At 43.5% G+C, this 21149-nt stretch overlaps 1 protein-coding gene across 1 annotated transcript in view; it reads left to right on the top strand.

Annotated features, from left to right (window-relative positions):
* Positions 1 to 8045, top strand: part of CDH22 (cadherin 22) — a 273461-nt gene extending 265416 nt beyond the window's left edge. The window contains exons 11-12 of the mRNA XM_088481938.1: positions 4911 to 5162; positions 5543 to 8045. Of these exons, the coding sequence (XP_088338064.1) occupies positions 4911 to 5162; positions 5543 to 6054 (764 nt within the window). The 3' untranslated portion in view covers positions 6055 to 8045. The remainder of the gene's footprint in view (positions 1 to 4910; positions 5163 to 5542) is intronic.
* Positions 8046 to 21149: the final 13104 nt, after the last annotated feature.

Here is a 21149-nt window from a genome sequence, read left to right as displayed (position 1 = left end):
AACCCTAATCTCCCCCCCCCCAAAACCTAGCTCCAACCCTGCTAGAGCCCCTAATCCTAACACACACCCGCGGCTAACCTGCGTTCGGGCTGGCGTTCTCGGCGTTCCGGCGTCAGGATTAACATACGCATCGGTAGATGTAGTTATACAGCCGCTGGTCTCATAACTACATCCCCTATACAGATGTATAAGAAACCAACAACTTTAAATTGCCTTTAAAAGACTATTATCCCATTTAAAGCCTCTATGGGGCAGAGGAATCATGAAAATAACTAAGAACAAAGATAAATATTAACAAATAAAATATAACATATATTACAAAATAAAGTAGATCATATAAAAATTAATTATTGTAAATCATAATTATCAAAAATTATCAAAAAATTGATAGATAATAAAAATGGTAATAGTGTTAATGTTAAAATGGGCATCCTTCACCTGTATTAGAGGTTACCCAAGTACAAGATTAATTATCAAAACTGATTTTGACTCGCATTTTGCCTACAGCAGCTTCCGTTCCACCGAAGGACTATATGTTTGGACTTAAAGTTAAAGTTGTGATCATTTATCATTTGCAGTTTCTCAAGAGATACAAAATAACCTACAAGTGATACTGCAAGGTACCAGAGAGGAAATGCAGGATGTAGTGAGAAGGGGTATCTACAAACACACTTCAGTAATAGAGTATCAAGATGTCAGGCTTCAGTTGAGGTTATATCATACTTGCCCACCCTCCCGATTTGGTCGGGAGCCTCCCGAAAATCGGGTGCCACTCCCGACCTCCCGGGAAGGCAGGCAGTTCTCCCGGCTGCCGCCCACCCCTCTTATCCCCCCCCCGCAATAACCCCATAACCGCTGCAACCCCCGCAGCCGGGGGGCGGTGACGCAATTCGCATCATTTTGGCCCCACCCCCTGCTTCACAATGCCTATTTTATCGGCATTGTGTCGCGGAGGTGGGGCCAAACTGTCTCGATCGGGTGACTCCGCCCCCACCACACCCACAAGTGTTGTCACCTGCCCAGCCACCCCCTTTAATCTGGCCACGCCCCCCCCCCATCCTGCCGATCTGGCTGATCCCTCCCGGAAGGAACAGCCAGAAAGTCGGCAAGTATGGGTTATATCCAGCATGTTGGAGTTGCATGTATGGTATAACAACAAAAGGAAACCACCAATAGTGTTCAGCAATTCAAATGAAATGAATATAACAGGTAGTAGCTAGCAGTAGTAGTAATGAACATCGGGAAAAGCAGAGTAGTGGACAAGCAGTGGACTGTCTGGTATGACTGAGGGCACATCACATTTTGATGCAATGCATCCCGCCACTGATCGCATGAATAGCAACGTTTATTAACGCCATATACATGAAGCTTTGTGGTTAAAACCGCAATTGACTGCGCTTCTGATCAGAGCTGTCCTTTGCGGTATGAGGACTTACGGTTTTAGGATGCGGTAGTCCTTCTGCGCATGTGCAGCCATCAGTGTCATGCTGCTCGAAGGGATAAGGCACCAAAACAGCTGTCTGGCAATGCTGGGCATATGTTGCAGTGAAGTTCCCCTTATTGAGATGGTACATTTCTATCAGAAGTACTGATCTATTTAATAATGCTCAAGACGGCTTATTATTATGATGACATCAAAATAATTTTTTAGAATGCATTGGAATATGGAGTGCTGGTCCATTTCCTTCCTGTGACTTTGGTGAAGTGGAGGATCTTTTATATATATTTGCGTATGCCATGACTGTGCACCCTTGTATATCTAATGAGGTGTGTGTGATTCATTTTCTATGAATTTTTACATATAAAAAGGTGGCACTCATAGGGCTGTCACCAACAAAAAAAAGCCAATACTGGCAAAATTTACTAAGCAGCGGGTTCTAAACCCCAGCAGTTTGGTGCCGGTTTGACGGCGGGTTCTAAACCCCAGGGGTATGGTGGTGGTTCTAAATGACAGCCCTGTTCTATTCTATTCTAAAATTTATTTTGACAGTGGTTTAGCAGCGGTTTTGGTCTTAGTAAATCTGCAGATAGCAAAAACGCTGCCAAACCGCCGGGGTTTAGAACCTGCCGCTTAGTAAATTTTGCCCATAGTCTGTATCTGTAATTAAACATTTTAGCTCCGTGAGTGCCACCTTTTTACTATGGAATATATAATTGCATTACCATTATTACTATTTAATTTTTACCTTTTTCACAATTATTTTTATGGTTAATGTTTGCAATAATTAACTTATTTTTTTTACTATACCTTGTAGTTTATTTTGTTTTTTAATATTTATTTAATCCTTAGTTTTCTTTGCTGATCCTTCTGTCCAACAGAGGCTTAAATATGGAATAATTATACCGCAGCATTTTTTTACTCCTAATTTGGAATTCATGAAAAGCAGTTTAAGGAGGCTGATTTCTTATACAGCTGTATAGATCTTAGGAAGAGAATGTATTTATTATTGGCCACAGGCATAATGGTACAGAGTAATGCTTATATAAAGCTTCTGATTATTTATAGTGTGATAGTGCGATAGTCTGAATATGTATTGTTTATAAGTGACTCGTTGCGTAATAACTGACTGATTTTGAACTTCTGATCAAAGCAGCGGGATGGAAGAGTTTGAATAACAATTGTGCATAAGCGTCCTGTTACCTGTCAATGGAGTGAAACGTGTTCCATCTAATCATGTAGGAAGCTTTTTGAGGTATATGCAACAGATTGGTGTCATGCTGCTTGGCAACAAACAGATTTAGTCAAAATAAAAGTATTATGAAGTTGGTGATAGCTATTTTTATACAGTATTGAATTATTTGAATTTTTATATTGTTTTGATTTTATACTGATTATAAAGTTTTATATTTTTGTATCACTGCTGAGATACTTTGTTACACTGTACAGCTGTGGATTAATGAATTAATTTATGAGCTGAGATGACCACTTAAAAAAGTCTCTATAAATATCAACATGACAATTATTTTTGAAAGAGTCTCAGGAGGAAATGAAATGCGTTAGTTTGCAGCCCTTCAGCCATAGAAAATAAACAGTTTCAATCAGAATACACAATAGAATTGAAGAATATTGGATAATATATTATTAATAATAATAATAATAATAATAATAATAATAATAATAATGTTGCTATTTTCAGGGTAAATCACAATGGATACAACATTTGTGCTATGGAGTAGGGATAATTTCACACCTCCATTGTAATGGTGCTCAATGAATTTAAATGAACAATATCACAATGTGTGTGAGTTACTTACTATTAAGAGACTTTTGCTAAATCTGTACTCTTTAAATTTGCAGCTCATTATTTATTTAGATTCATGTTTTGTGGTATATATGTCTTCTTTATTTAACCAAAAAATATTCTATATGAAATTAACATTTTTTGAAAAATATAAAATATTTGTTTTTAAATAAAATTAAATTGTATTTTCTATTGCCAACCTCATGATTATATATTTCCCTTTGTAGAAAGAGACTACAGGTTACCTCATACCCAAATTAAGGTTTGACACATTAACAAGGGATTTGTTTTCAATAAATAGTGCTTGGAGTTCTGTTTTGTTTGATCTTTCATAAAAAAGAAAGGTATATATTCCTTTATAGACGGCAGCTTTTAAAAGCTTTTACTTTCACAGTATAACATTATTTCTTTTTTATACATTATGGTGGATAATTTACATTGTCACATGAATTATATTTTTATTTACTATTAATTTAGGGGTCCGTAAGGCACCTGCTAAGTATACAAATTTGAGGGGGAAAAAGTAGAGAGGCATGCAAGTTTTCAAATAATTGAATATACATCTCCCCAAAATCCTCATTCTCTACTCTATAAAAATTAAAAAACAATAAATCTTTCTTGATCCATTGGATCCAAAATGAATAAAAATTAAAGAAATCCTGAAAAAAAATTACTCACCGACCCACTACGACCGACCTAGTCTCTGACTTGTTTTCACTACAGTTGGAGGGACCCTAATTGTAGCCTCACTGTAATAGTGAAAACCTGGCCAGACTGTCAAGTGTTCGTTATAGGTGGAGATTTGTGGGGGAGCACATATATATTACTATTTTTTTTAGTAGGTCAATGTTTTGTTACAGGTGAAAAATATGCTTTTAAGCATGCTTCTTATCAAAAAAGTTCTATTAAAAGTATAGACCTTTGATGGTGCATTTCTAGGCGTAACACAATCCCCGATGTCCCCTCACAGAGATGTAGTTATGATCCCGGCTGTCGGGATGCACTGGGTGGATCATCAACATGCACTGATGCAAAATCAAAGTATTTTGCAGTGCATCTCCATCGCGTTTAGGTAACAGATCTACTTTAAATCATTTCTAGCAGTCTTCATATCATGTCGCATAGCTCATTCTTCAATAACCTGACCTAACATGAACTGTGTTTGTACAGGTAATATAACCCATTGAAGTCATTCCAGGAGTCATTGTTTGATGCTTTGTCTTTCTGTTTACCAAATCTCGCCAGTACTCAGTTTCCTGCATGTCTTCCTTCATGCCTATTTCTTAGTACACCTTTTATTTCCATGCCTATGTCATTACATCCAGCTTCTCACTACACATTCTGCTTCCATATCGATCACTTTACTGTACATTATTCATCCATTGTTATCTTGCAAATGACTTGCATAGTTGTCTAATTGGTAAACACTGAACCAACATGCTCATAGGAAAAAAATCTTGCATCAAACCTGCTTTATCACATCTGTTAGCTCCATTCATCTTATAAACTTCTATTATTTTCTGCCCATTCTTCCCTTAAAAGGCATCTTCAGGCATCAGTTAAATTTGATCACAAACTTGTAGAACCAGTACCTAAAGTCATACACTATCTGATATCATGATTTACTCTTGAATGTGTTATATAATATATTTGTATTTCCAACTGCAGATAATACTGCTTCTGTACATACTCATCAGATGCCCTTTGACAGAAGGGAGCAGGATATGTTTATCTTACCAATTCTGGTTGTTGATGGAGGCACACCAGCTTTGAGTAGCACTGGTACACTAACCATTCGAGTGTGTGGTTGTGATAGTGCTGGGACTGTACAGTCGTGTAACACCACTGCCTATGTGATGGCTGGAAGTCTGAGCCCTGGAGCACTAATTGCCTTGCTGGTGTGTGTTCTGATCCTTGTCGGTGAGTTCTATTGTCATCTATAACCTGACCTCCAAATTTGTTGTTAAACCTAGTCCCTCAAAATCTCTTGCTACCTGTATGTTGGTCTAGGCAGCCCAAACTCCAGAGTATTAAAAGATATAATATAAAGTCATAGGGCCTATGTCGGCTCACACACTGTGATCACTTTATTATATTGGTGATTAAATTCACACTCAAAAAAATTTGACTATAAATAGATATATTGTTAAATGTCTCCTTTACTCTTATTAAATCCATGGACATAGGGTATAAGGAAAATGAAGCATCTATCTTCAGCTAACTGAACAATACAGAAAGTGTAAATTCAACAGTATTATTGTAATCAATCATTTAAATGGTCTCTCCTATATTGCCAACAGTGTTGATTCTCCTTATTCTGGCTCTGAAACGACATCATCAGGGTCACCTGACATCAGATGAAGATGAAGACATGAGGGATAATGTCATCAAGTACAATGATGAGGGAGGTGGAGAGCAGGACACAGAGGCATACGATATGTCAGCCTTGCGCAGCTTGTACAATTTCAGCGAGGGGAGTGAGGTTGGAGGGGACAGTACACTTGCTTCTCAACGTCACCCCTTGCCTCAGTGGTTCCCAGGAGCTGAACTGGACTTCTCACTCTTCAGAGACTACATCAGTCGGAAAGTGAGGCTGGCTGATCAGGACTCCTCAGTACCTCCTTACGACTCTTTCCAGACTTATGCCTTTGAGGGCTCAGGCTCCAGTGCTGCCTCTCTAAGTTCCATTAGCGGCTGGTCTACGAGTTCAGAGCAAGACTTTTCTCAGTTGGGCTCATGGGGTCCAAGATTTCGCCAACTGGCTGCTATATATGCTGGACACAGGGGGCAGGAAGAAAGCCAGGGTTCCTAGCCCCAATAATTCCCTCGATTTTCAGGGTACCAAAACCTTATGCTCTAATTACAGGGGCAGAACTGCTCCATATTTATTACATATCAATATGTAAACACCATATCTACTATCAGAAGTACCTACAAATCTTGTCACTCATCTACATTTTCTTCTCTGTGACGTCCTTCAACAACAGTCACCCCACAAAGTAAATGATCATGTATCATTACACAAAATGTCAGGCATTGTTTACAAAATATGTACTGTACCATCTACTACACTCCACTGTAGTTATCATTATCTTTCACCATTATACATATACTTTTCTAAACATCCATATGTATATAGGTGATAGAATTGCTTAGAATTATTTGTATTCTTCCATTAATTTGACCAAAGTCCTAAAAGTAAGTTACAGCATAATACACATTTTGTTCTTTTTCATGTCATCATTGAACATATTTATCCAGTATTCAATGACTTTAATGGAAAAAGTATGTGAACCTCTGGGATAATCTGCTGTATTAAAGTGGCCATTTGAGACATGAATTCCACTCAACAATATCATTATTATTTTATTATTATATTGTTGAATTGTAAGGTGCCACAAAGTTCAGTAGCACCATACAGTATCATATATGAAACAGGAACATATAAATTAGACAAAATAAATGCAGACATAAAAACAAAGAGATGGTCCTGCTCATAAGAGTGTTTATAATCTAACCGACAATGAGATGACAATCAGGTGTGAGTCTGAGTGGGTGTTCTCAGCATATCCAAAAATATTGTCACTGTCAAAGTCTACCATTCACAATTTGGAGTAGATTGTTGTATTAATCCAGGTTTACCTAAAGCATTAATCATGGCTGTGTTTGGAATAAACCAGCACATTCTGTAAGAGAATGTCAGGCTGAGGAAGGTTTAGCAGCATCCTGACATGTAAACATACCAGCACATATTGTCTTTTAGAATAGCTAAGTACAAGTCTTGACCTTTACCCAATTGAAATGTTGTTATTACACAAATGAAATTATTTGAAGTGAGCAGTTAAAGCAAGGCAGTCAGAAAATACTAATCAGCTGAAGCAGTTATGTAGCAAGGACAGTGGCTCAATACTTCCAAACCGATGTGTGACCTTGATGATAGAGTGCAGGATACATTTAGGGGAATCCATGCTACTAAAGAAAGTGCCACTTGTTACTCAATCTAATGGTGCACATACGTTTTTCATCAGACAACAAATGTTGGTAATGACATGGAAAGATGATTAGATCTTTATCATTTGTTAAATCAGATTCTCTTCTTGTGCTATCTGTAGTTATTATATTTTGGGCCAAATTATGGAAGCAACACAGAAAATTCTAAAGGATTTGTAAACATTCTCTCCTCATTGTGTCTCTGCTCTCCATCATCACCGACCTAAAAGCATCATTTCCCAGATATTGGGCCAAATGTAACAGGGTGAGAGTTTAGAAAATGAGAGTTTAGCAGTAATAGTAATAGTGTAACAGAGTCCAAGAACATGCAAACTTGCACATTTTTCAGACTCAAAAAACTCACAATGTTTTCGCATTTTTAAAATACATCTCGACCAATGTAATAGTATGAGAGTTTACTGCTAACCTCTCACATTTTCTAAATTCTCACCCTCTTACATTTGGCCCATTGTCTTACATCCATCTATTTATCAGCCCACTTCTATTAATACCAGCTGGGATTTTGCCCCATAAATAGGGCAATTTCTTCAGACTCCCAAAACAGCTGAATCTAACAGGGTAACCTTGAAGGATTGTCACCTTGTTATTGCGAGGACATATCTGCAGTATTAGCTGTCATTGACTTTGTAAATGCTATCACTATTCATGGTGTAAACTCTTGGACCTGTGATCTCCCATCCACATTGTCTACACAGTGCAGTTATAATGACTCGGTCTCTCACAATGCACTACAACAGGTCCTATGGGAACTGACATTCATTATCATTATTCCTCAGAGGACAAAATAAAAGATTCTTGTACTAATTTCCTAGCATGTGTGTGAGTCTGAACACAGGAGAGTTGATTTGGTCCTCAAAGAATTTTTATTAACACAAACTTTCCGGGAAACCTCCATACAGCTCCGTAACTTTGTGTTTCCTGTGCCCTGTGCTGTCATGCTGAGAGGAACGGGAAGAACAGCAGTGCCCACAACATCCTCAGGATGCTCCAGGGGGCTGTATGGGCTGCGATGTCCATGTGTGGAGTGTTGAGAGGATGCACTGGGCGGTACTGCAGCAAGGACCGTGGGGCAGCAATGGTGTCACCCAGAGGGCACTGTGCTCTATGCTGGGCACCACTCGCACAACCCTAGTTATGGCCTTGCCTCCATAACTGTTGTTATGTAAAAATATTTTTTTATATAATCATCTTGATAACATGCAGTCATTGCTAGGGAGGAGCTGTTCCATGCTGTTCAGGTTGTGAGCAGTTGTTTGACAAGAAATTCCTTAAATGTAGTCACAGCTATGGACAGGGCCGCAACTAGGGGGGGCTAGCGGTGCACGTGCACCGGGCGCCGGATTGCCTTGGCTTGGGGGCTGCAAGTTCAGAAAAGGGCCAACCAAAAATGACCAATGGACCTCTAGCGTCTGTCTCCTCCTTGGCGGTGGCCATTTTTGGATGGCCATTTTCAGCAGATTCCGTGCGAACTAGCCATCCGCAAGGACTCTGCTGAAACCGGCGATCCAAAAATGGCCGCCGCCATTGAGGAGATAGATGCTAGAGGTCCTACTGGACCTCTAGTGTCTGTTAGGCCAGCACAATGCACACAGCGTTCCCGGAAGTGCCGGGAACGCTCTCGCTGCCGGGAGAAGATGTTGAAAGCTGCATCTTCTCCCGTGAAATCCCCTGACAATGAGCATAAACCCCTTGGCAACAAGCATAAACCCCCCTGGCAACGAGCATGAAACCCCCTGGCAATGAGCATGTAACCCCTGCAATGAGGATAAACCCCATGGCAATGAGCATGTAACCCCTGGCAACGAGCATGAAACCCCAGGCAACGAGCATGGATCCCCTGGTAATGAGCATAAATCCCCTGGCAACAAGCATAAATCCCCTGGCAACAACAAGCAGAAGCCTTACTGTGGGACATAAAATGGTGTCGGGCAAATATGTAAGTGGCACTTTGGTTTAGGCATTACAGTGTGTGGCATAATGTGTAATAGGCATTACAGTGTGTGGAATAATGTAAGTCACTATACCAGGGATGTCTGAGTAGTGCACTGCCTTATGGAGGAGCAATGACAAAATCCAGGTACAGGAAGGGAAAGGGCGCAAAATTGCTGCCTTGCATCGGGTGACAGATATCCTAGTATCTGCCCTGCTATGGAGGCATCCTTCCTTTTACTTATGGTTCATAGCCATCTGAAACAACAGAGCCTTGCCAAATTCTCCTGCCCCTCTCAAAATAAATCCAAACTCACCCCTTAATACATCCTAATCTCCACCTGAATAGTATTCTTACCTTGCAACCAGATGTTAAAGGTAAGATTTATTGCTCTTCTTGTGACGATTGCAGTGATTGAGCAATGACTCTGTAACACAATATTTTCTTCATGTTAACACTTATCTGCACAGTCAGCGGTGAAGAGTTACATGTTCTGTTACCATCCAGGCAGTAGCTTGTCCTCAAAAGAGCTATGCAGAGTTATTCTAATACTGTATCTGCATAGCTTGCCACCTTATCCTGGGCCTGAACCTCAACCCATAAGGTGCATACACACGTAACGATATTTTGAACGATTTAACTATAACGACATCGTTATCGTTCAATCGTTGAAAAAATCGTTCAGTTCTGAGTTATAACGATGAACTATTATTGTTCATGCGCATTCCCGTTTGTAGTTTGTAGTTCATTCTGACTGACCAACTGAACGATTTTCATTTAGGGAGGTTACAAAAATCTTTGTAGTTCAAAAAATCGTTCATTACACTTTAAAAAATCTGACAGATAATCTGACAGAAAATCGTTCATAAAATAGTTCATAAAATCGTTGGTAACAAAATCGTTGTGTGTGTGTATGCAGCTTTACTCTTATTTACTAAGCGGCGGGTTTAAAATGCTGGCGGTATTACTGCGGTTTACCAGCGGGGTTGCATCCAGCAGATTGACTAGGCCACAAAACCACAAAACCAAAGATAAACCACAATGTAGAATACAGTAGAACATTGAATGACCATGAATATTTTTACCATTACAACTATATTAAAAATTGCTGCTAAGCCACCAAAAAACTTACTAAAAATGGGCTGGTTTTGATAGGCAAGATAGCTCAAAAATATGTTGTTTCAGCTATCTGGCTAATCAGAGGAAATCAATCACAGTACTCCAGTAATGAGAGCAATCATGTATTGAATAAGGAGGAATATATTGTAATATTGATAAATCTCTGGTGAGGTAAATACTATTTTATTAATATATATAATATATAATATTGCCCCCTGAATTTAATTAATAAATAATATTGTTCTCTAACAATTATTTTCCTTCTAAAATGTTAATAAAATGGGTGTGGTATGTCAACAGTCATGTCAACCTTCATCATGTAGACCGTAATGAAAGGTTGACATATCATCCCTGATGGCCCAGTGGTAACTTACCTGCTCCTGACAGCTGCAGCATCTCCAGAGCATCTTCCGGTCCCAGCGGTCATGTGACTGTTACTTCCGGGTGTGGACTGTAATCCTGCAGCGTTCCAGTAAGTATTTTTCTCTTATCCCTAATCCTAACCCCCCCCACATCCTAACCTTAACTTCCCCCGCAGCGTAACCCCCACCCCCCCGCCCATTACCTAACCCTAAAGTCGACATTTAGAGACGTCAGCATTTTAACAATATCGACATCATAACTGTAGACATTGTGGTGTCGAAATGATGACAGTTGTCATTGTCAACCTTTTGACTACGGGCGGGATGCAGTAACACTTACCGCCGGACATCGCATTTGTACTTATCGCACATGCACTAACATATGTGATCAGTATAGCAAAGGACAGCTCTTCCGATAAGAGCTGTCCTTTACGATCTGTGCCGTGACCCGGGAGTCCAACTGCGCATGCGCAGAGTGAAGCGGCAGCCACGGGGCATGCTGGGAGGGATCCGATCGGTTACCCATAGGCTTCTATAAGGTAATGCCAGCAAAAGCTGGCGTTACCCTCCGCATCGGAGCCCAGCGGCCAGGAGAATGATGCATACTGAAAATTCGGTAAACGGGGATTTTACCGCATTTTACGTTTACTGCATCCCACCCTACATCCCTAATAGAATAGTATTTTCCTCAAGAGAATTCTCAGTGTTACGGTATCTGCTTCCTTATTCAGTACATCATGATTTCTCGCATTATAAGTGTATTGTGATTATTCTCCTTCTGATTGGCAAGATGCAGCGGTTATACAGTGGTTTTGCAGTGGTATTATGGCAGTTTTGGTTAAAACCCCATGAAAAAGCACCAGAAATTTGCCATAAAACAAATGGACATCAACAGTGGTTTACAACACCCCATCAAAACCGCTGATTAGTAAATTCAATAGTTTGGTGATACCATTTGGCGGAAATGTGCAGAGTATTCAAACCCCAGCAAAACCACTGCTTGGTAAATTTACACCTTATACTAAGCTAGTTAGGGCACTGGGCAACGCGGGATGTAGTTATGAGACCGGCGACCGCGATGCTGTTGGTTTAAATCCCGACGCTGAAAGTCCAACACAGGATTTAAGATTGGCGTCAAAACACAGACAAATATCTTAATCCCGATGAATTAGGTAAGGTCGGGGTGCCCTTAGTGTTGGCCGCGGAGGGGGGCGGAAGGGTTAGATTTAGATAGCATAGCGGGGTCAGTGTTAGGCTTTGGTGGGGGGAGGTTAGGGTTAGGCACACCTATGGGGGAGGATTAGGTTTAGGCACTAACGGGGAGGGTTAGGGTGCGGTGTGGGGAGGGTTAGGGTTAAGCTACAAAAAGGGAGGGTTAGAGGAAGAACGGGGGAGGGTAAGTATACTTAATTGACCCCTGATACCTTGCATGTGGATGCCTTACGCCTTTTTCTTGGTTCACAACTAGTGGTGTATTTACTAAGTGCAGGTGTTGAGAAGTGGAGATGTTACCCATAGCATCCAATCAGATTACACTTAACATTTATCTAGCCCCTTCTAGAATATAATAGCTAGAATATGATTGGTTGCTATGGGCAACATCTCCACTTCTAAAAACCCACACTGTAGTAAATATACTCCCTAAAGTTATTACCACCATGGTAAACAGATACATTTATTACCTGGATTCTCTCTGGGTCGATCTCACAGGAAGATATAAATAATTTGAGGCTCAGGTAGCTTTAATTGATCTTTACCGTAGGCACTTTACACTCAGATTTCTACCTACAATATAATGCCATAAAATAGGACATGGATATTCTTAATTTGGACATGATGCCAATAAATGATTTCCCTATTAAGTCAAGACAATAGCAACCCCCTTCTCTTACTTACAATTCTTAACTTAGCCATCTCCTTCATGTATGGAAACTGCTTCCCAAGTATCAGTAACATCTAAGAGGAAACACTGTGGAGTCCAAATCAATGTATACTATTAACTGAAGCAGCAGCCTAGAACTATTCAACACAGAACTGAGAATGGCATGGTCCAGTAGGCCTACAATCTACTACTAACCACTCCCTGGGACAGACAACTTGCTTCCTACAAACAGAACAGAAGAGTGCAGCACAGCTCAACAGTTAATATATATTCCACACTAGAAAATGGTATATCTTGCACAATATACAATCCTATTATTGGATGTATCGCATAGTTTACATTTTAATTAGTGATGCTTAATGTACCAGGACAATGGTTGCTGTACTAGTAATCTTCGCCAACAATCCATGTTCCAGATTCTGCTCAAGTGAGGATAGATCAATATCACAAATGGATTTCTGAGCACTACAGCTGTTCTTATTCACGATGCAGAACAGCAGCCAAACTGAATAATCCAAGGGACCATATTCGGAGGCCACCATTGTATTATCCCCTGCCTCGTTACTGATCAGGAGATAGGGGCTCCCACCCTAAGGACATGACTTGTCAAAATGAATTAATCCTGCTTCCAGATTCAATTATGGTGTCACACCACATTCAATTCCTGCTGTTTCTATGCAATATGACCTATATGATAAGTTATCATTCCCTTTCTACCTTCTGTAACCTCTCTACGTCCCCAACGCTCCTTTCCCTCCACTTCTCCGCTCCCTCCTCATCCAAATTCACACAAACTGAATTAATGTGCCAGCTAATCAGGGTCTGGTCGGATTTCACTCTGTCCTCATTTAATTAAGCGGCTTCACCAGTTTCATTTTCCACCAATTAGTTTGCAGTGTGGATGCAGATTAAGATATTTGTTCTTTTTTTTTAAGTCAAAAGAAAAATCCTTTGAGGCTCTTATTAGTTTTTCTGCTGAAAAGGAAGAAATCATTTAATCAGAGGAGGCCTCAGAGAGCAGTAAAGCAGAGAGGGTTGTGTATGAGAGAGGGAGGGAGAGCAGAGATAGGAGCGTGAGAGAAGGAAAACAGGGAGGGTGGGAAGACAAGATGAATATGTGCCTTTCTTATTGCTACATTTCATTCTATGCCTTCCTATACCATTGCCTTTTAAAGTCAACTACTATTTTATTTTTATTTTGCAGAGTCCAATCTGATACCCTTTTACACTAAAGTCCCCGGTCTGACCCAGAATTTGGAATACGGTTCCAAATCAGGTCATACCTGGAAGATACCCCTTTCTTACCGCGGCGTCGACACGGGTTATTCCTGGGTTGGCACCGTTTACACTGTACATGAATGCAGTTGTTCTCTCCTGCCGGCGCTTGGAGATGACATAATCTCCAAGCGCCAGGAAATACGGAACTCCCCTTGCTGTAAATGGGACCCAGGTTGGTAACCTGGGTTACCCGTTTACACTGCAGGGTTTGCATGGGTCGTTCCCATGTTAAACCCTGCAAGCTACCCGGGTTGGATTGCCAGGTCACTTGACCCGGGAATGCAACCCTTGCCCTTTTACACCTAGCAGCAACCTGGGAATCCAGCCCTGGCCCCTTTTTTCACTGAGTCGCAGCCCAGGTTGACATGGCAATAACCCGGGTCGAAGTGGCGGTGTAAAAGAGGTATGAGTCTCTTATAAATGCCAGCATTATCACATAAAGTTAAAAAATTAAGCCGACAATTCACACAAGAGAATTATGGTTAGAGGCATCCAGACTGCTCCTTACTTATCCTACTTCCTAACCACAGGGATGATTCTGAGTTGGAAGGAGAGGGAAAAAAGTAACTTTGCACCTGGACAAACCATGTTGGTGTAAACACAATTATATTTTTGGGATGAAGGATAAATACTGTCTGCTTTTGCATGGACCCACAGATGCTGGACAGCTTTATTTTTACACTACAATTTAAATTTGATTGGGATACGCCCAAGCACAGAACTGCAGCCGGTGCCTCTCACCGAGGCCCCTGGGAAGTAAGGGGCCTGCCATATCCCCTGCCACTGGTCGGATCATGGATCATCATCACTGATGATCCACAGCTGTCAGCGGCTGCTACTTAAGTTAAAAATAGAGCATCCGCTTGACTGGACCGCACACCTCCTAGACAGTTTACAGTATTTTTCCTCCTTTTAGTAATGCCCCTTACACATTATTCCACACCCCCTGTGCCTCACACTACCTGCTTCTCTCACCCACCCCCTGTGCCTCACACTAACTGCTTCTCTCACCCACCCCCTGTGCCTCACACTACCTGCTTCTCTCACCCACCCCCTGTGCCTCACACTACCTGCTTCCCCCCACCCCCTGTGCCTCATACTACCTGCTTCTCTCACCCACCCCCTGTGCCTCACACTACCTGCTTCTCTCACCCACCCCCTGTGCCTCACAGTACCTGCTTCTCTCACCCACCCCCTGTGCCTCACACTACTTGCTTCCCCCCACCCCCTGTGTCTCATACTACCTGCTTCTCTCACCCACCTCCTGCACCTCACACTACCTGCTTCCCCCCCACCCCCTGCGCTTTACACTACCTGCTTCTCTCACCCACCTCCTGCGCTTTACACTACCTGCTTCTCCCCCACCCCCTGCACTTTACACTACCTGCTTCTCCCCCACCCCCTGCACTTTGCACTACCTGCTTCCCCCCACCCCCTGCGCCTCACACTACCTGTTTCCCCCCACCTCCTGTGCTGAACACTACCTGCTTCTCCCCCACCCCCTGCGCTTTACACTACCTGCTTCTCCCCCACCCCCTGCGCTTTACACTAGCTGCTTCCCCCCCACCACCTGCGCCTCACACTAGCTGCTTCCCCCCCACCCCTGCGCTTTACACTACCTGCTTCTCCCCCACCGCCTGCGCTTTACACTACCTGCTTCTCCCCCACCCCCTACGCTTTACACTACCTGCTTCTCCCCCACCCCCTGCGCTTTACACTACCTGCTTCCCCCCACCCCCTGCACTTTAAACTACCTGCTTCTCCCCCACCCACTGAAGGCAGAATACAGAGGCAGCTTAAACTTTGAGCCGGCTTCTGAGGTTGGATCCCACGCGGCGTCCTCATCAGCACACACTTGAGCTGCCTCAACGTTCCCCTCCCCGAGCGTGCACACACACACAATGACAGCAGGGAGGCGGAGCTGAAGACAGCGTCGCAAAGAGAAGGAGCAGCGGACAGTTTGCCGGTAGGGAGGCTGCGCTGTGGAATCCAGACCCTGTCTGGCCCTGCCTGTCTGTACCTCTCCGTCTCCCCAGCACAGTACAGTGGGGAGCACCTGGGTGCCTAACAGTAACAGATGCTAGAGGTCCAGTAGGACCTCTAGTGTATGTGTCCTCCCTCTAGTGTATGTGTCCTCCTATGCGGCAACCATTTTTGGAGGGTCCGTTTTTAGCAGATTTCATGCGGACAGCTAGTCCGCATGGAATCTGCAGCCCCCAAGCCACCGCGCCCCACAAGCCTCCACGCCCCCAAGCCACCGCGGGGTCTGCGGGGGCTGTAGTTACGCCACTGCTGCGCCAATAATTTAAAATATTTAATAGTTGTTCACATACATATAAAAATGTTCAATATAAAAATAATGAAATGAAATATCCTCAAAAACATGATCCAATTGAAACTAAATAGTACAATGCAACAATTTTATGGGTTAAAACATAAACATTTATAGGTTGAAACTTATAAAAAAGATACATTTGGCCAAATGTAATACTCAAAAAACTCTCACGATTTAAACCCTCATTCAGATGTTTTTCCATCTTGAAGATAAAACTCGACCAATTTAATACTGTGAGAGTTACTGCTAAACTCTCACATTTTCTAAACTCTCACCCTACATTTGGCCCATTATTCGTATTGAAGCAATTATCCACTTGTTATTAGAGATGAGCGGGTCCAGTTCTCAGGGAACCGACAACAGCTGAATTTAGGTGTTCCGAGTGGAACTGGGGGCCTGATTCAGAGCCAGACGCTATTTGCGCTCGCTCGTTCAGAAAAAGGGGCCGGATATTTTAATAGAGCGCTCGCTCTTTGCTGTCTGTTGACACCTCTATGTCTGAGCGATTGAACGAAATATGGGCTCGCTATTTTGTAAAGACGCCCCCTGGCCGTTCGCATCATACGTCATCTCCGCTATTTATTAGATTAATCGAGTACATCGAAAGGCGTCTGAACTGCTCGCAGTGCTTGTGGTTGGATTTTCCTACCTCAATCATGCGAACAGTTCAGGCTAAGAGACAACCAAGTGACGTAGCCGATGACGCTGCTTTGTTAATTATGCACACCCTTAAAACGCCCGTTTTGACCATTTGGCACGCCTGCTTTCGGATCTCCACTCCCCATTTTCAAGCACCTTCCCCTGTTGCCACCCACAATCCTGTCACTCAAATTAGCAGGCACTCGCTATTTTGAGAACACACGATTTCCGACCGCACTGACTGGTTGGCGCATGCGCATTACGACCCATACGCATGCGCAGATGTGCGAACATCGCTCGGAGCGAACGAGCGGCCGCTTACGAGCGGCTCTGAATCAGGCCCTGAGGCCCTGATTCAGAGCCGGACGCTCTGACAGAGTGCTCGCTCTGAATCAGGATCGGGCTATTTTTTTTAGAACAGCCTCCTGGCCGCTCGCATAGCTTTGGGTGACCACCCACAGCTATAGCGAGCGGCCATGAAGATGGTCGCGATGGTCAAGACCATCGTGACCACCGGGCTTGTGTTGAGACCCTTGTGGTAGAGTCTTGTTGCCACAAGCCCCAGAGAGTTTTCGGCTCTAACAGAGCCGAAATCTCTCCCACTGACATCACTCGTGATGTCAGTGGGCCCGTTCCCAAACGGAGGTGTTCACATGGGAATGCCTCCATTTGGGCAGCCACTCCCCCGGCCCGCCCACCAAAGGGGGCGAGCTGTCACTCAACATCGACAGCTCGCCCCCTTTGTTGCGAAACCCGGAGCGACGGAGTGCCCGTCGCAATACGGGTCTCGCGCATGCGCACGACGGAGCCGGCTCCGTCGTGCGCATGCGCACTGGCCCACCATCGACCCGGTTGCGAGCGCACAGTGCTTGCGACCGGGTCTGAATCAGGCCCTTAGTCCGAGTTTGGAATCACTTTGGGGTACCGAGTCCCGATTCAGATCTTCCTGCGGGTCAAAACTCGAATTTAAAAAACAAACTCAGGTTTTGGATTGCATACTAACAGGTCAAATTACGTTGTTTTATCTGTTTTTTTTGTTTGTTTTTTTTAAAATACAGATCCAAAACCAAAACACGTGAGGGTGGTTTTGCTAGAACCAAAAACCAAAATACAAAGATGAATCCAGATCCAAAACCAAAAACACTGACGGCGGTGCACATCTCTACGTGTTATATTGTATCCAAGCAGCTGTTAGAGTAATGGACCTTTATAAAATGTAAACACAGGGCCTGATTCAGAGATAGATGCAACATCGATATTTTACACAGATCAAGCAATTGTTTGCCATTGCGCATGCATGTAAGCCGCACTGTGCACACGCAGCGATTGTTTTATGATTACACAGAGGATTCACTTGCAAAGTGAGTGACAGGTAGTCAGCGTTTGGGAGAGGTTGCTAGGCAAACGCAGGTGAGTTTGACCGTTTAAACTGTTTCATGGACTTGCATAAATTAGAGATGAGTGGTTCGGATTCTGTTGAATCCAAACCGCTCCGAACATCTGGGATCCGAGTCGGTGTTCCCCGTCTGACTCGGATCCCACTTCGAGTCCGAACGGCAGCCTCCTGACATTGGATCCTCACGAGAGAATCTGAGGTCATGGTCCACCCTTCACAGGAACAGACACACAACCGCCAGCGGCAGCTGTGTGTTTGTTATAGCAGCCAATGAAAGTCAGACAGACTCTCATTGGCTGCTGCGTCCACGCAGGGAGGAGCTCACTCATGAACTCTTCCTTCCGGCTCCCCCAACTGCGGGTGATGGGAGAGACGTCATGACGTCTCTCCCATGGTGCAGAGAGGAGCGGACGGCTGCGGTCACGACAGGAGCGGGGATTCAGGTAAGTTTTTTTTTCTTTGTGTGTAAGGGGGCGCTACTGGGGGCACAACTAATGGGGGCATACTACTAAGGGCACTACTAATGGGGGCACAACTACTAGGGGCACTTCTAATGGGGGCATACTACTGGGGCATACTACTGGGGGTATACTACTAGGGACACAACTACTGGGGGCACTACTAATGGGGGCACAACTACTAGGGGCACTTCTGGGGGGATACTACTGGGCGCATACTACTAGGGACACTACTACTGGGGACACTACTAATGGGGGCATACTACTAGGGGCACTACTAATGGGGGCATACTACTGGGGGCACTACTAATGGGGGGCATACTACTAGGGACACAACTACTGGGGGCACTACTACTGAGAGCACTGCATAGGGGGCACTACTACTAAGGGCATTGTGTAAGGGACACTACTGCTGGGGGCATTGCGTAAGGGACACTATTGCTGTGGGCATTGTATAAGGGGCACTACTACTGTGGGCATTGTATAAGGGGCATTACTACTGTGGGCTTTGTGTATAAGGGTCACTAATATGGGCATTGTGTAAAAGGGGCACTACTGTGTGTCGTAACATAAATAAGAGACACTACTTTATGGTGTAATGTGAATCATGGGCACTATGTGTGGTGTAATGTGAATAAGATTGTGCACTGTGACCTCTTGGGCCGTAGCCCACTGTGTATACAAGTACTGTGACTCTGCTGGCCATACCCCACTGGGTGGGTAGGAGGGCCCAAGGACAATTCCATCTTGCACTACCTTTCATTTCTGCCACTGCTGTATGACAATGTTTTATAGATGTGCTTTAAACTGTGGTGTCTGTGCCGCTGCTCTGTCGCTTAGTAACCAGCCAGCTCACTGCAGCCTTTGGCCAATAATGGTGAAAACAATACTATAAGCTGTGAGGTGGTCTACATTGACTGGAAATTAATGTTATTGAGGTTAATAATACTATAGGAAGAAAAAAAAGCCCAATTTATGTGATTTTAGTTTTTTTTGTAAAGTTTTGTAAAAATTCCAAATCCAAATCCAAAGCCAGTCTCCGCAGTTTGGCAAATCCAAAGCCGGACGACAAACTAGAACCAAATCCAATTCTGGCAAAAATGGTCCGGCGCACATCCCTAGCATAAATTAGCCATTGCGATCTGCTTTGCAGCATGAGAGCTATCTGCGTGTCAGGAGAGCCGAAGTGTTTGATACAGGTCAGACTTGACTTAGAAGCTGCCTGACTGCCCGATCTGCGTCGATGTTACCGATCTGCATCGATGTTTATGCTGTTGCACGTCGCAGGATGGATATGAGAAGGCGGCATTGGGCATATCCCCAGGCCCGCCAAGAGCCACAGCGGGCCCGGGTAACGGGGCGTGGCCTAAGACCGGGAGGTGTGGCCACGCCCCCTTTGGGAGGAAAAACATTTTCAGAGCGCTGCGAGCTGGCGAGGGGGGCGCTCTGAGACCCCTCAGCCCGGCACAAAGCCAGGGGGGGCGCGATCAGTGTGATCGTTCCCCCCCACAGGCATAGGAGACTGCTGTGGCTGCTACTCAGCAGCCACGAGCAGTCTCCCACTGCAGCTCAGCGCACTGTGTGCTGGGCTGCTGTGAGGGAGGGGGGGTCGGACCCGGGCCCCCGCCGGGCCCCTCAGGAAGCTCAGGCCCAGGTAATTTGTACCCGCTCCCCCGCCCTCTCAGCGCCCCTGCATATCCCTATGCTCGAGTAAGCTTCAAAAACTTTACCATATTTTTATTATTTTAAATGGTTTATTTATAAGTGCAAAAGGCAATAACATCATAAGCATCCAGATGAGAATAAACAAGCATTATTGAGTCGAACATACATCTGGAGTATATAATAATAATAAAATTGAAAACAGTATTGCTAGCAGAAGTAATCGAACATGTACAATAGAGAAATATATTGCATATAACTGAGCTGAAATAGTTGCAGTTGAAAATGAAGCAAGAAGAGAGAGGTAAAGAAAAAAAAGAAAAAAAAGTGTGTGTGGGGGGAGCCTGCTGGTACAGTGTCTTAAAAAATATATATAGAAAAATAGTATATGGTACTAATATAGAATTACAAGGGTACTCATAAGCACAAAAAAAGAGAAAGAAAAACAAAAAGCGGTCCAAACAGAAGGGCTGTAAGTCCACCCGGTGAGAAAGGCCTATGTGAGGGATTTTGAAAGCGGTACCACGGGTCCCAAATCTGTAAGAAACTAAAGGATCTATTATTAAGATATGCAGTGATCTCCATACTCACCAGGTACCAAACTTTATCAATTACTAGGCGAAGAGAAGGGGCCTCGAAATGCTTCCAATGTAATGCAATTAGGCATCTAGCTGCATTCAATATCTGAACCACAAGCTTATTGGCGATCGTATGTAGTGCCATAATTGGAAGGCCTAAGAGAAAAGACCAAGGGTCTATAACATAGGAACATTGAGCACTTTACTTAGCAAATCCGCAATCATATCCCAGTATAATGCTATCTTCGGGAATGTCC

The sequence above is a fragment of the Taudactylus pleione genome, unplaced genomic scaffold (genome assembly GCF_031769625.1).
Source record: "Taudactylus pleione unplaced genomic scaffold, aTauple2 ptg000279l, whole genome shotgun sequence".
Taxonomy (NCBI): Eukaryota; Metazoa; Chordata; class Amphibia; order Anura; family Myobatrachidae; genus Taudactylus; species Taudactylus pleione.
Note: the sequence above shows the minus strand (reverse complement) of the source record. Positions and strands in the feature narration are given on the sequence as shown.